Source organism: Excalfactoria chinensis, chromosome 1 (assembly GCF_039878825.1).
Source record: "Excalfactoria chinensis isolate bCotChi1 chromosome 1, bCotChi1.hap2, whole genome shotgun sequence".
Taxonomy (NCBI): domain Eukaryota; kingdom Metazoa; phylum Chordata; class Aves; order Galliformes; family Phasianidae; genus Excalfactoria; species Excalfactoria chinensis.
Window position 1 is genome coordinate 42,673,748 of NC_092825.1, and position 15,340 is coordinate 42,689,087.

The following is a 15,340-nucleotide window of genomic DNA, read 5'->3' on the forward strand; positions in this document are numbered from 1 at the left end:
GTATAGACAGACGTTGATGTCTCCAAGGGAGGTGTATTTTGTTTTTTGTATGATATGGTTACTCAGTGTAATCCTCTGGTGTAAATATGTATTTTAACACTGCTTCCTATCTGCTCAAAATCAATCACGTTTACCATGACGACTTACTTAGCAACCTTATCTCTGGTCACTTACAGTTTTCGCTTTTAAGACATTCATTTTAAAGGAAAAAACTGTTTTGGGGTCTGTTTGTTTTGGTGTCGTTGGGGTGGTTTTTTTTTTCAGAACATGTATTGTAATTTTTCCTGGCCTTTTGTTGTAGTTCATTTAAAAAGGTTTGCGCAAAAGCAGGATACAAAAAGCACTTTTGGAAAGACATAGCTATGTGTCTTTGAATCTTCAGACATAAGGAGTTCTAAATGCTTCATTGTTTAGTCTGTTCTAATAATCCTTATTCAGTGTAGCTTAATAAAACGTGTCAGGTTTTCTAATAGGAGGCTGCTGTAGGTTTCCCATGCCAGATATTCCCTTAAAGTCAGAATAACTTGTGTTTCTTCCCCCAGACTGTGAATGTTATCTTTGAAAAAATCCCAGAGAATGAGAGTGGAGATGCCTGTCAAACTATTCCAGTTAATGTGCTGGATTGTGACACCATAGGCCAAACCAAGGAGAAGAGCCTTCAAGCTTTCCTTAATAAGAACGGCTTTCCCTATGGTCTTCACCTGGATGAGATTGGTCTTGGTAAGAGCATGTCGCTGTGTTACATTTTCATCACATTCACTGATCTGTCAGTGGAGTTTTCATTCTAGGAATTCCTGCATTTGGCTTTGATATATTTGTATTTTAACTTTTAGGCAGAACATTATCTATTACAAGGTATTTCTAGGGAAGCACAACATGATTTATAGTACCAGTTAGAACAGCAGAACTGCATCTGTTTCACTTCTGCAGGGACTTTGGTATGCATTAACAGTAAACATGTTACCCTTTGCGTCTTCTAGTCCTAATATAACCATAGCACCAGGGCACACTTGTGCAAAAGAATAGCAGGTGATAGCACCTCTGAAAACTCTCTCTCAATCAACACAAAATAGCTTCAGGGAATGGAAGCCATCCTGACTGTCTCTCTATAAGAATGATCTGTAGTGTGGGATTGCAAAACCACTCCCATGTGAACTTGCAGAGGGACAGAAAGGAGCAGAGCTTCGTTGGGAGCCACTTGTACAAAAATAATTAGGCGGTGTTCTTCTTTAGATCTGGCTGTATGGTGAGAATGCGGTTGAGATGTAATCGATTTCTGTTGCTGTCATACTGCAGAACTTGTGTCTGAGGAGCAGCAAAGAGAATTGTTAGATATTGATGGTACCTCTGAGATGATGGAGGATGGGATAACGAAGCTAAATACCATTGCTCATTACAAGGTAAGCAGGAAAACCAATGAATAATAAATAGCAATGAATTGAGAAGCAGTTTCCCCCCCAATTCTAAATGCTGTCTGCACAGAAATATCTTGATTGATTAAAGTCTTGGAGATGCAGCTGAGCGTGACCAACAGAAGGAAAGAAATGTGACCCGCGGTGTTATTGCCAATGAGTCACATTTTCTACTGCTTTTCAGAGAGTTTTGCTCGTTGCAGGGCTCCTTGCAGAGAAACGGTTACTTTAGTCAGACTATTCAGATAAAAGATCATCTGATTTCCAGCTATGATCTCTGTCTTGAGCCTCTTCTATTCTTTGCTGCTGAGTTTTTGTCTCACCGTAAGCAGCTGTGAACCTCTTCCCACCTCATTTTTTCCTTGTCTGAACTTTTGTGGAAGCTCATTGAGAGTCAGAATAAAATGGCTGCTGAGATGAGTTTGATTTTTATTCTTTCCCTTTTTCTCTGTTTTTGCTTCCATCTGTATTACCAGTTATACCCTAATTTTTCCCCTCTGCTTCCAATTGCAACCATTTTTTAAGCAGTCCTTTTTAAAGCTGCATCATTGCAACAACACAGAGGCCCACATTTAGGGACAGAACCCTTTTGGGAGTAGCACATTGCAAAAGCATAGCAAGCAGCATTGTCTGTTAAGGAGTTGCCTTTGATGGTAGATGTCCTGGAGGGCAAGAGGCTGAAGTAAGGTGTGCAGCAGATGGCTGGCCTCAGCTGATATGGTAGCTCACATTTTGATGCTCACTGATAGATGCTGGAAATGAAGTTTGTGTGCTGAGTACTTTTAGGGAGCTTTCTTCATGCCTCATTGTTGCAAGTCTGGCTAGAGCCATGATAGCCAACTTTGATTTAGGTAAGCTTTGCTAATGAGCATAAGTCTGTGTCATGCAATGTGGTGTAGTTCTCTGAGACCAGAGCCAACCCTGAACAGGTTGCTGTCTGCAAGTACAGCACCATCCAGAGACAGGAACAAGGACTCCCAGCAGTATTGATTGTAGCCTGGGTGCAGCATAAGGCTGCTTGGGTCTGAAACAAGCTCCTTTGGAGTGACTTCATAGTTTTCTGTAGGTATTTGTTGCTCTCCTTCCACCCTAGGAAGACAGAGGTGAACCAGACATCCTGAGTCCCAGTCCAGTGTCTTAGAGATTTTCCTGTGCTTCTCTTGAATCTGGTCTGTACGTCAGCATGGGACCTCCCTCCACTCTAGCAGAGATTTTGTACAAATAAGGACATTGCTGTGTTGCAGTCAGTATCTATGCAGTAAAGGTCAGTGTAGGTTTGAATCTGATAAATTATCTAAACTTGTGCCTCATATGATAGTACCAACCCTTTTTACTGCAGGTAGCTGTTACAAGTGCTGCCTCACTTTACAGGGCAGCTTTTTACGCTCCCTGAGCTCGTGGTGTGCTGTGGCTCATGGCTACCGTACCTCGTGGCAAATAGGTTTGCTCCAGTTGATCACTGCCATCCCTGGGTGGCTTTGTCCCAGGCTTTGTTTTTGTCTGTGGTTTCTGCAGGCAGATGCAAGTTAGATGGGAGGTTTGTTCTTTTCTACAAAGCTGTAACTATACTAATTATAGCTTAGCAGCTGCCCCATGGAAATAGTGCTGGGTATATCTGTTAGATATTTCAGTCTGTTTGTTTCTGACCTTGCGAAGATACTGTACATTTTAGGCAGAGCTGACTGGCATTTTAGGCAGCATCTTAGTAGCAGATATCAGGAATTAGCTTACCCAGTTTATCTTCTTGCATGTACACTGGTACAAAAAGGAACATAAAGACAAGCAAAGCAAGAAGAGGAAACTTTGCATGAACTGTGTGAGGGTAGTAATGTTGCCTGAGCTTACCATCCCAATAGTACCTGGAGTTCTGTGGCAAGCCAGATCTTTTCTGTTTGCCTTCCACCCTTAAACTCTACAAACTAATCAAACAGCTGGAACTGAGAAGTGCCTCCAAGTCCTTTTTAAGATTCTCAAGCATGAATTTTGCACTGTAAAGGCCCTACACACACCAACCACTCTTGAAAAAACGGGCAGTTTTGACATTAAAAATGCAGAAGTGGGGGGTGCTGGTGTTTTGGTGTGTCTGAAGAGACAGATATCTTTGTGTTTCTTCCTTGTGTGTTCCTTCTTTTGTAAGTTTGCGATCTTGGTAGGGACAGTGATGTGACTATTTATGAGGTCTGCACCATTGCTTGCATGAGTATAACTACAAGCCTTGGCAAGAAAGCTGCTGATTATCATGAAGTCTTATTTCCCATGCAAGAAGAGAACTAGAGAACCACTTTCAGATCTACTGTCCAGTCATGGATCTCTATTTCTCAGGCTGTAGTGGCATCACACTCTCTAGGAACCAACACAGACCTTGAAAATAATTATTACAGGGAGGGCAGGAGGCCTGGAGAGCAGTGCAGAGGCACAGAGGAACACTGCATCTTCTGTTTGGCAGAGCTGCTTTACACCGCATTGTATGGATCTGTGCAGATCACCCCTCTTTGTTCCTTCAGTGACACACCCAGCTAACAAAAAGTCAGGCAGTTGGACCCCAAGATAAGGGTTTACACCGTGGGGTTTTTTTATAGATCAGACTAAAAGAAATTGTAAGTATGGCCACTGCAGCAATAGTAAAGAAGGGGAAGCATATTTCATTCAGTTCTAAGAGCAGCTCTTGCCCCAGAAGTAAAAGCTGAAGCGGGAGCTCAGGTCCTGGTTGTGCTGCAGCAGCACCTCCGCTCCTGGGGAGCAAGCAGAGTTCTCTCCTGAGCCCTCCTTTTCCCTCAGGGCAGGAGCTGCCATCCCAGCACTGAGATGCTCTTTTGCTCCTCAGGGAAGGACTGCCAGCAGCATGTGACCCACGCTGCTCAGGGACTGTTTGCCTGTCTTCAGGGACAAGGAGGAGGATTCTTGTTCTCTCTGGGTGTTTGTCATGTCAAGAGATAGCCTTAGAGCGGATTCTCACTCGTGCCAAGTTTTAAAGTGCTCTGTGTTATCTGAAGAGTTCTGAAATGCTGCACAATAAGGGGAAACGCTGCAAAAAATAAGGCTTATAAAACAGATTATATTTACTTTCTGGGAGCAAGTGGAAGTGCATAATTCTTTGGTGCAAGACACAGCTTTTGATGGAGTGTATCTTAATGTTTTAACTGCTTTCTCACACTGGATTGGCTGCCAAGGCTTAAAAGACACTTGAAATATTTTGGCATGTTTCCCTTCTTAGAACTGGCCAGTTGTTTTTGTAATTATAGAGTGAAGTAAACTAGCACTTGGCAAAAGGCAGTGTTTGACAGCAGAGCGGTGGTGTAGTTCTCAGTGTGAGCCATGTTGGACTTGTTCTCTGACAATAAAAGCATGAGTTGTACTTTCATTTAAAGATAACAGTCACTGTTCTGACAGGACTATAAATTCAGGCAAGGAGAGGGGAGATCTTTCTAAAACTCACAAGGTAACTAGATATGCATCTTGACCTTACATTCCATGGGGCATAAACGAGTTGGCGGCTTTGGGAATGATGTTTGAAAATAGCTCTGGGGGTCACTGGTTTGGACCTTCAGTGTGACCTATTTCAGCTAGATCTGTTTGGATTTGCTTTCAGATTGCAAATGGGGCGACTGTAAGAGTCTTGAAAAAGAAGAGAAGTACCCGATCAGGTAAGAAATGAACTGCAATCTATTTGATCTTTTGTGGAGAAGGCGCTGGGGATGCAGAGAGCTGAGCTTACACAGGTTGTGTCTCAGTCAGTAGCAGCTCAGAAAAATTGGCACTTCAGCAGAACCGAGCCAGATGAAAAGCCATGTCACCTTGGCTGTGGGCTTCTGGCAGGCACGGTGGGCCCAGGAAGAAGAAAGAAAGCAAAGAAAAGAGAGGCAGGACTTACAGTTTGTGGCTGCTGAATGATTCAAGGTACAAACTTGTAGGCAGGAAAGCAGGGAAGCCCAGGTAATAGCACAAACGGATGAGACCAGCACAGGAAACCTGTGTCAGCCCCTGGGGAGAAATGCACACGTGGTGTGTGACTGTGACTCACCGTGCCATCAAAGTGGGCATCCGAAGTCAGAAGATGTGCCCCTGGGGAGTCAGTTGTGAGGTGGCATTGCCTTTTCCCTCATCAAGAGCAGAGTCAAGAGCAGAGTTGCCCATTCCCAGCCGTTGCTTTCAAACCTGACCTCAGCCTGCCCACACCAAAGGCTCTTACCGGGGATGAAACTGTGCAGTCATCTCCCCTGCTGCTGATCACCCTCCTCAGACAGCTGTGATTTGCAGCCAGCTCAGTCCAGCAGCAGCTGATGACTGTCTTGGTGGGACAAGTTGGAACTTGGAGGTGACCCAGAACTGGTGCCATTCTGGGATTTCCCCCACCCTGCAGGCAAGAAAACTTGACACTGAGCTGCTTGCTCAGCACCCTGACGCATCACAGCACAGAGTTCACAGCTGGTAGCTATGTGTTTCATTAATACCTACTTGCTCTTTGCTTTCTGTTGTTTAGATATGGACTACTCCGACGAGCACTGTCATTTGGTGAGTTCAGTCATTGCACTGTTGCACAGTAGAGGTAGTACCAAACTGTATTTCTGTCTGTGTAATCTCTCTAATCTTATCGTGACAGATTTTACCAGACTCTGAAGCAAATAAAGACCTGAAAGGATCGGGTCACAAAGGAAAGCAAAAATTCAAAGTGAAAGAAATGTATCTGACAAAGCTGCTGTCAACCAAGGTGAGCTGTGAAGGTCGTGTTTGGGGGCTGGTGTTGGGCTTGGCAAGTTTTGCACAACAGAAATAGAAATTTAAGCAGAAATGATGCAAGCTTCCTGTGCATTATCAAATACTAAATAAAAGGCCTGGAAAAATCACTCTGCTAACTACTGACTGTGACCACTTGCAAAGATAGCCACACTTCAGGTTTGCTAATGCTAGAGTTCTAAAATACTCCTATTCACACTTATGTCACATGCTCCATCACCCCAAGAAGTGCAGCTTTTTTATTTAACTGGGGCTATAGAAATTGAGTTTTGCCACTGAGCTTCGCAGAGCAAGAACAGTCCCTTTCAGTCAGCAATTCTCTTGCTCTCTAGTAGAGTTTGCCCAGCTCGGAGACAACTTCTGATGTTCCAGTGCCTGAGTTTCAGCAAATGCTGCCCGTGAAATGAAATAATCTTTTTAGGGTCTCAAATGACGCATCCAAAATAACTAGATGTATTTTTAAAAACAGGGTCCTTGGGATTAGTAATATAATTACTTAATATGGACAGTTCACATCCCTTGGGAATAAGCCACATTTATTCCCTCCAGTAATGTCATCTTGTTTCTGACACTCTCAGATGGGATATAAAATTCATTGAGCAGCGCATTACTTAAAATATTAATCAGTGCGCCGAGCTGAGAGCTGTGAGATACAAGGGGCCCAAAGGGATAATGATGACGATCGCCTTCTTGCATTTAAAAAACTATCAATCATCATTTAATTAGACTGTTGATAGCATCTGAGGCAATTTGGGACGCTACGTGAAGTGAGAGTGAAGACCGGTCACTTCTCATTAGGCGTGGAAACTTTCATCAGCCCTTAGGAATTGCTGGGGTAAACCATTAGTGAACATGTCAGTGGGTCCATCGGCAGCCTGGGCCTTGCTTTTGTCAGCCAAACAGCTTCACTTCTGGATCAGAAATACCCAGCTTTCAGTTTTTCATCTTTGTATGCCACCCAAAGCTACTATCCTAGAATTAGATCAGCAGTCACGGTGCCTTGGCTGAGAGGTGCTATCGGTGAGAGCAGCTCACATTCTATCTGTAGTGGCAGCTTGAAGGCTCATGCCCTGGAGGGCTGGTTAAACTTCAGTTCCTCACCTCCCTCTTGTTGCAGCCACATGTTTCAGATGCCTTCAGCAGAGGTGTGAACGGTGTCTGAAGAGCTTCTGTGCATTGTTCAGGAAATGCCGCCAGCGATTCCTTTCACGTACCATTTGTCACTTGTTTCCCGTGGGCAGAGCAGTAGTGATGTGTGAAAGCGGCTCGTTATGGTGTGGTTGTAGTTTCAGTTTTGTTACTGACTGTTGGTTGCCGATAGCCCGTGGCCCAGGTGTTTGCCACAAACACATTGTAATTTCTGTGCATGGTTCTCCTGGGCACACTCGGCTCTCAGCGATGACAAATCTTGTTTTTCACCTTTGTGACGGTAGCGCTCCTCGCTTCCTTACTTCTCAGGTTGCAATTCATTCCGTTGTCGAAAATCTCTTCCGGAGTATTTGGAGTTTACCTAACAATAAAGCACCTGTTGCCATCAAGTACTTTTTTGACTTTCTGGATGCCCAGGCTGAGAGCAAAAGAATCACTGACCCTGATGTGGTTCACATATGGAAAACCAACAGGTACGCCCATGTGACAGCACGGGAGTGTATGTGGTCTTCAAAAGTGTAGTTGCCAAGATGGATGGTCATCCATAATCCAAAGAATAAGATTTTGATAGGTCAGGGTGAAGGTGTGGTGTGGCTCTGTGGGTCCCCATAATGTGAGGACATGGATTGGGTACTGCTAAAAGCCCCAGAGCTCCCAGGACTTCGGAGTATGCTCACTGACTTCAGAGCCAGAAAGAGACTGAGAGTGGTATTTGTAGTTGGAGGGGGGACCGACTGATGGGTTTGCTCTGTAGCCTCTTTTCCCCAGTCCCTCTTGGAACAGCAAGCAGCACAACAACCTGCTTCCTTCCATGAGGGCAGGGTGATTAAAGTACCCTTGCAAAGCAGTTGTGTGGCCTGAGGTAAATCTTCAAGGTGCTTGTTCTTTCTCTGTCTAGCCTTCCTCTGCGCTTCTGGGTGAACATACTGAAGAATCCTCAATTTGTCTTTGATGTTAAGAAGACGTCACATATAGATGGCTGTTTGTCTGTCATCGCACAAGCTTTCATGGATGCCTTTTCTCTAGCAGAACAGACAATGGGGAAGGTAATGCCGCCCTGTGCAACTTCTCAACCAGTGATGGTTTTTTTTCCGACTACTTAATGAACCTACTGAAGCTGAGGGCTGAGGGTGGTGTCATTAAGCCAGGCTTCCATTTCTTGTTGCACCATGTTACAAGACTCTGGAGAGTTCATTGGAGTAGACAGATACAGCAGGAAAAAGGTTACGTGTATGGTTAACTGCTGCTTATCTTCATAGCATCATAGAATGGCTTGGGTTGGAAGGGACCTCAAGGAGAACTTGAGAGCTGAGAACGCTTCATCACACAGTGGAAACAGGGGAGGCGAAGTGTCACATGGCCATGCCATTTAGTCCCCAGAATTCAAATTCGAGCAGTTAGTTACAGGAAATTACCAGCCCCCGCGTTTGCATGTTGAAGTCGTGGTTTCCAGATGGGGCTTTGGCTCCTACCAAACACCAGCACTTATTTCCTCAGCTGAGTCAAAAGCTGCCTGGTCAGCAGCGCTCACCTGGACTGCTCAAGTCCTGGGGAAAGAAAGAAGTCCCTTCAGCTGTGCTTGACTGGCAGTCAGCTCTGCACACTCTTAAAGCCCCAAGAGGGGAAGGTATGGCATGGAATAGTGTTCTAGGGAAGCTCTACCAGCACAGCGGTCAGAGGGCCCTCTGGCATGTTGCCCAAGGGGAACTTGTGTGCTGCCAACAGGCTCAAGGGATGGGATGGCATCCAGAGAGACTCAGACAGCCTCATGCCGTGGGCCCAGGAGCACCTCATGAGGTTCGCCAAAACCAAGTGCAAGGTCTGGCATCTGGGTGGTGGCAGTCCTTGTTATCAGTGCAAGCTGAGGGATGAAAGTAGGCACAGCCCTGCCAAAAAGAACTTGGAGGTACTGGTGGATGGCAAGATGGACATGAGCCAGCAGTGTGCCCTTGCAGCCCAGAAAGGCAGCTGTACTCCAGGCTGCATCAGAAGCAGCGTGGCCAGCAGGGTGAGGGAGGTGATCCTGCCCCTCTGCTCTGTGCTGGTGAGACCTCACCTGGAGTACTGCGTCCACATGGGGAGTCCTCAGCACAGGAGAGACGTGGGCTGTTGGAGAGCATCTAGAGGAGGGACACAGAAATGATCCAAGGGATGGAACATCTTCCTGTGAGGACAGGCTGAGAGAGCTGGGGCTGTTCAGCCTGGAGAAGGGAATACTCTAGGGAGACCTGGGAGTGGCCTCTCAGTATCTAAAGGGGGGTTACAAGAAAGGAGAGACTCTTTAGCAGAGTCTGTTGTAATAGGACAAGTGGAGATGATTTCAGACTAGAAGAGGGGAGGTTTAGATGGAATGTAAGGAAAAAGTGTTTTGCAGTGAGGGTGGTGAAGCACCGGCACAGGTTGTCCAGAGAGGTGGTGGATGACCCATTCCTGGAGACATCCAAGGTTGGGCTGGAGGGGCTGTGAGCACCCTGATCAGCTGTAGGTGTCCCTGCTCAGTGCAGGGAAGTTGTACTGGGTGACCTTTGAAGGTCCCTTCCAACTCCAAAGATTGTATGAACTTTCTACAGCTCTGCTGCATCTGCTGTCCCTGTAGCCCTGTGCTTCAGCTCTGACAATTGTTCAGGTCCAGAGAGGAACAGAGAAAAGATTAGAAAGAAAAATGTCTGAGAGACAAATGATCAGCACTGCCAATGCCATTGAAAATAATTACATGGCAGCCGGCACAAAACACATTGAGCACCCATGTCTGTTCTTCATCTTTCTTTTGTGACCTTGATTGCTTGCATGGAACCGCTGCAAAGAGAAGTGAGTCACACAGAGACACAATTAGCTGCAATTAACTGTGTGGAGGTGGAACCTCTGGAAATGCGTGCTGTGAAAATTGACAATGCTTCCAATGTTTTCTCTTAAGGAAGCACCAACAAACAAGCTTCTCTACGCTAAGGACATTCCGCTCTACAAGAAGGAGGTGAAGGCGTACTACAAAGCCATCAGGGATCTGCCTCCCTTGACCACTTCAGAGGTTGAAGAATTTCTAACTCAGGAATCTAAGGTGCGGTTGAGCAGCGCCAGCTTCATTTGCTTTCCTTTTTGTTTTTTTTAGAAAACGAGAACTATCTGACCAGAGCTGTTCTTCTGTTTTAGAAACATGAAAATGAATTTAACGAGGAAGTGGCCTTGATGGAAATCTACAGATACATCGTGAAGTATTACGATGAGGTAAGCGCACACTGGGCCCAGCACACTCACCCGGCCAGGCCTCTCTCCCTGCTGGGTGCCACCCAGGTGGTGTTGCTGCCATCCCCTCTGCACGTGGGGTCACCAGCCCAGGGCATGATGCACCCTGGTTTCACACTGCTTCACCACACCCTCCCTGCAGCTTTTGGGAGAGTAGCCCGTGCTTTTTATCTTAGTGTCCACAGTGTCCCTTAGTGCCTGCCACAGCTCCTGTGCTTGCTCTCCTTTTCTCTGGGGAGTGAGAAAACAGATTAGGATGCAGCACCAGGGATCTTAACAGTTGGCACGAACCCCTCAGCTGAGCACTCAGCCCTGCAGCAAGACATGTCTGCTCTTTTCCCATCACAGCCCTCTGCTCCAACAGCCTTTCCTTTCAGGAAAAGAAGCTATAGTGCTATTACTAGCAAAGAACCTTTTGTCACCTGAGTGCACTCAGCCACTGGCTGCCTCCAGGCCGCCCTGTGAGGAGCTCCCTGCCCTCGCTTTGCCCCAGGGGGGTTCTCGTTTCAATCTGCTCAGCTCTTCATGAGAAGCTGCAGTATTTGCAGCTGCAGAGACAAGTGAGGTGCAGTGCCAGGGCCTCTCAGCAGCACAGTGGCAGCCTGGCTGCAGTGCCCAGCTGCCGGGCACCCGGTGGCTCCTATTTCTGGTCTCCAGCATCTCAAGTTATCTGGCTTTGGCATCAGACTTCTCTTAAAAAAAACCTTGATGTGATAATCAAAAAAAGCAGGACAGTTTATTAAGCTTATTAGAATTGCTGACACAGAAGAGTTCAAGATAGATTCCAACCTTAATGCCAATTTTTGCTCTTTGGAAGGCATAAAACTCACTACACCTACCCCCGTCCTTAGGACACTTCCTCATGCTTCCCCAAGGCACTTGGGGGGTGGGGAGGGGGAGCAGCTATACCTCTGCCATTGCTCTTGGCCCCTCTGTAGCAGTGCCAGCAGCATTCTCTGACACAGCAGTGCTCAGTGCTGCTTCCGAATGCCTGTTGGATGCCAAAGGGGAGCTGCAGGGCGGTAGCTCCTTGCCCTCAGCTCGTGGGCAGAGGGGAAATAGTCGAAGTGCAGCTCTGCACTGGGGTAAAACCACCCCTCCTACTCCAGCAGCTGAATGTGGAGGGGATTCATCTGCTTCTTAGCTTGGCTCCGTCGTTCTTCCTTGTGTAGAAGCGTTACAAATGCTGTAATTATAATGACTTGAAAGGAAAGCTACCAAAATGAAGTGCTGAAGTCAGACGAGAATGTTTACATACAGACGGGCATTCAGATGAGTTCTTCTGCCAGTGGCTGCTGGAAAGCAGACAAGCAGGCTTTAAAGAGCAGCAAATCAAAGAAACGCTAACAAAATGATTCTCCTTTTTGCTAATTGTTAACAGATTGTCAGCAAACTCGAGCGAGAACGGGGGTTTGAAGATGTCCAGAAACAGCTCCAGCAAGTAAAAGCCTTATTTGATGAAAAGAAGAAATGCAAATGGGTTTGAGCAGAGCACTGCCTCACAGCTTCACTGCGGGGAACTTGAAATAAGCGCTGCTGCTCCCCAGGCAGTTCTGAATGACTCTGTACAGGGCTCGAGATACTTGGACACTGCTTCACTCTGACCATTCCATACCCGAGTTTGGGAACGAAGGGTGCGCAGGGCTGGATATTGGACATGCCAATGTGACGGTGCAGCTGAGGCTGGCACTGGCAGCCCGGAGGTTTTAGGTACTTGAACCCAGGTACCTTTTTGGTTCAAAGCTACTGCCTCAGTAAGCTTCCCACAGACTGAAAAGCAACTTGTAGGAGCTGCACGCTGCGAGCTCAGAGTTGCCCACGTGAACCTTTACGTTGCTTTGCTCTGTTTTGAAGAGAGAAAGCTGATGTTTCACCACACCCTTCCCACAGCCCCGGCACTCTGCAGACAGGCTGTGGGGTCAGCACGCTGGCCAGATGCAGGCTCCTTCCTTCCAGACAAATGTAGGCTGGCTCCTGTTGCAATGAAAACCAGCGCCCAGTGACACTTAGGGGAAGCTTGCTTAGCAAGGGGGTGGGGCTGAGCTTTGAAGTGCAAATACCACACCGCAGGAGTTTAGAAATGGCTTTGCAGGAGGAGCCAACCACTGAACAGGGCTTTAGAGGAAGGGCCTGCACTGGCATCAGTCTGTGTTTACATTTCTGCCTCTCTGTCCTTACGCAAGCTGTGAAACCCCTGTGAGCAGCTTCACAGGTGTAATCTCTGCAGCCGCGCTGTCTCAGAACAGGCAGCTGCGATGGCTGTGCTCAGAGCACAGCTCCTGGCTGCCAGCTCTGTCAGCCTCACCACCAGTGTGCAGGTGGCTCACAGACCCGATGCCAGCATCTCATTTTAGTTTTCCATGTCCAAACAAAGGTTTTGTCAAAACAAGGTTAGTTGGGCCGGGGGCGGCCTGCCCTCATCCTGCTGGGGTGGTTTGTGAGGTGTGGATGTCTTCAAAGACCAGGGAAGAAGGAGCACTGCATTTGTGGCTGCCACCCAAATGGAAGAGCTGTGGTGCTGCTTTGCTGCCACACGGCTACACTCCCACAAACCACAACAAAGCTGCAAGGTTTGGTCACTGTGGGCTCTGCTTTGGTTGCCACAATGGCTCATAGTAAGGTTTCAGCCAGCAGCCAGGTTTCAGGCCGGGCTTTGATTAGCGGCATCTCCTCTACAAAGAGGGAAAAGGCCCAAAAAGCATTGCCTCAAGGCTCCTGAGGGCCCCGCCACTGCAGGCAGCGCAGCAGCCCTGTGCTGTCCCCTGCCTTGGTACGAGCAGTTCACACTTGGAGTAGGCAGCACCTGCTGGGCCTTGGGATGAGGCAGAGATGCGGCATGTGGCTTCCAGGCAGCTGAGCGCTCCAGACAGGCGTTCCCGTGCAGCACTGCCTTGGTGAGGCCCAGAGGCCGCAGCACACCAGCAGAGCGGAGCTGGCCAGGCTGGCTGTGCATGGCCGGCCAGCAGCAGGGAGGGCAAACAGCCACACCTGGGCAGAAGGAAGGGCACCTGTGATCACGGGAAGAACAAAACAAAAAGTACGTTGCCTGCTGGTCCTTCCCCTCCCTGCTGTAGGATTGCACAAATTACTCCTCTTGCTTATCAGAGAGGGGAGCCGCCAGTCCATACTGTGAGGGCTTTGTTTTAATTCAAGTCTTATACTTGCTGTTAAGTTTACACTTTATACTTGATGGAATGTATGGTTTGTTCAGGAAGCTGCACTACAACGTTGCAGTGCTTTCAGCAGTTCTCTCCTCTGCCAGGCACAACACGGCCTGATCAGTTTCATTTTAATGGAAAAGAGCCGAACCAGTTCTAACCTATCGTGCCCTCTGTCCCAAAGCAGTGGACTGCGGCTTGAGTAGCACAAAAACGCAGATCGGCTGAACTGAAGGGCTGTGATTTTTAATATTGTTAACCTGAGCTTTTTAAAGCAGCATCAAACTAATCAATAATAAAGCACAGTAACTACCACTGAAGGACAGGCATCGGCGGTTTGCTGGCTGCAGTCAGACAGACGTCTCGCGAGTTGAGCTCCATTTCGGTTGTTGGCTGGAAGTGCATTAGAAGGAAACGCGATCGTTTTGTTCAACAGTGACCTTCTGTACAGGCAGAAGCACAACTCACTACTTCTGCTTGGAAAGCTGTAAAATAGAATCTGTTTGCGTGGGTCTGATCCTGTGAACCTCACTCTGTGTGTTGATATGATGAGAAAACTGAAACCAGTCCTATTCTGTATTTGTACTACTGCTTGTTTGCTGCAATGGCGTTAATGATTTCTAGAGATTAAGTATGTGTCGAAGCAGGCCCTGTAGCTTTACCTACGGCCTGGAATAGGATTCTTGCCTTGTATCGGAGCCTCCTAACCAGCTTCACTCTGTTGTAGCCCATTTAAAGTCATGCTGGGACTTTGTAACCCATGAAGTGGATCTCACAAAGTGACGTGAAGTATAATGAAGTGATTGTAGCTCTTGTGGTAGGTTTGGGACCTCACAAAACATAGGCACAACTCCCACCGTCGCAGTCTGCTGTTACTCGGACAAAACAAGGTATGACTAAAGCTGCCTTCTGGCAACCCAACAAATGCAGTCGCATTCTCTGAAATGAAAGCAAACCTCTCTCGAACTGATTCCCACATGTTTACAGGCAAACTGCTATCGCAAACAGCTTATTTTCTAACACTAGCTTACAGAGCATTATTTTGCAGTCATTTAAAGTCAAATGCTACTAATGTGTAAAGTAATTCCTGTTGTACAGAAGTTAACCTGTTGTTTAAAATGAATGGTTTGAAAAACGTGCAAAACGACAAATACATGTTGGTGTTTGTATGGGTTTATCTCGAATAAAATGCGTTTGAAGGCTGGTTAGATTGCTCTGTGTGTTTTAAAACGGTTAAGAGAGCAAACAGCTCGATAGCAGTGCCCGGGCCCTGGTAGGAGAGGGGAGGGCAAGATGCAGTAAAATCAGCTCCCATTGCTTCCAGCAGTTACAGGTTGCATACATTGCTTTCCTTGGAGAGCACTCAGGAAACCGTAATACAGCACTTATATTTACCTGCGGCACAGAAAGGAAAACACACTGGAGAGCGAAGCGGAATCCGTGACAACGTCAGTCACCATCTGCAGCTCATTCCTCAGCTGTCTGTTCCTACAGCCTACCAACAGCATGCGATTAAGTATTAAACACTTTTCATTAAGGAATTTGCTTTGGAGTATCCTGAAAAATAAACAAATAGCAAGAAAAGTCACCCCCACACTTTCAAGTTTCACTATCAAATTATCAAAAAGTAATTGATTGTCCACAGGT

General features: G+C 46.9%; 1 protein-coding gene across 1 annotated transcript in view; it reads left to right on the forward strand.

Moving 5' to 3' along the window:
* PLXNC1 (plexin C1) overlaps window positions 1-14,900 on the forward strand; it is a 67,484-nt gene extending 52,584 nt beyond the window's left edge. Inside the window, exons 22-31 of the mRNA XM_072342299.1 lie at window positions 543-720; window positions 1,297-1,400; window positions 5,002-5,056; window positions 5,893-5,924; window positions 6,013-6,120; window positions 7,605-7,768; window positions 8,194-8,341; window positions 10,210-10,350; window positions 10,443-10,517; window positions 11,917-14,900. Coding sequence (XP_072198400.1) covers window positions 543-720; window positions 1,297-1,400; window positions 5,002-5,056; window positions 5,893-5,924; window positions 6,013-6,120; window positions 7,605-7,768; window positions 8,194-8,341; window positions 10,210-10,350; window positions 10,443-10,517; window positions 11,917-12,021 — 1,110 coding nt within the window. The 3' untranslated portion in view covers window positions 12,022-14,900. The remainder of the gene's footprint in view (window positions 1-542; window positions 721-1,296; window positions 1,401-5,001; window positions 5,057-5,892; window positions 5,925-6,012; window positions 6,121-7,604; window positions 7,769-8,193; window positions 8,342-10,209; window positions 10,351-10,442; window positions 10,518-11,916) is intronic.
* Window positions 14,901-15,340: the final 440 nt, after the last annotated feature.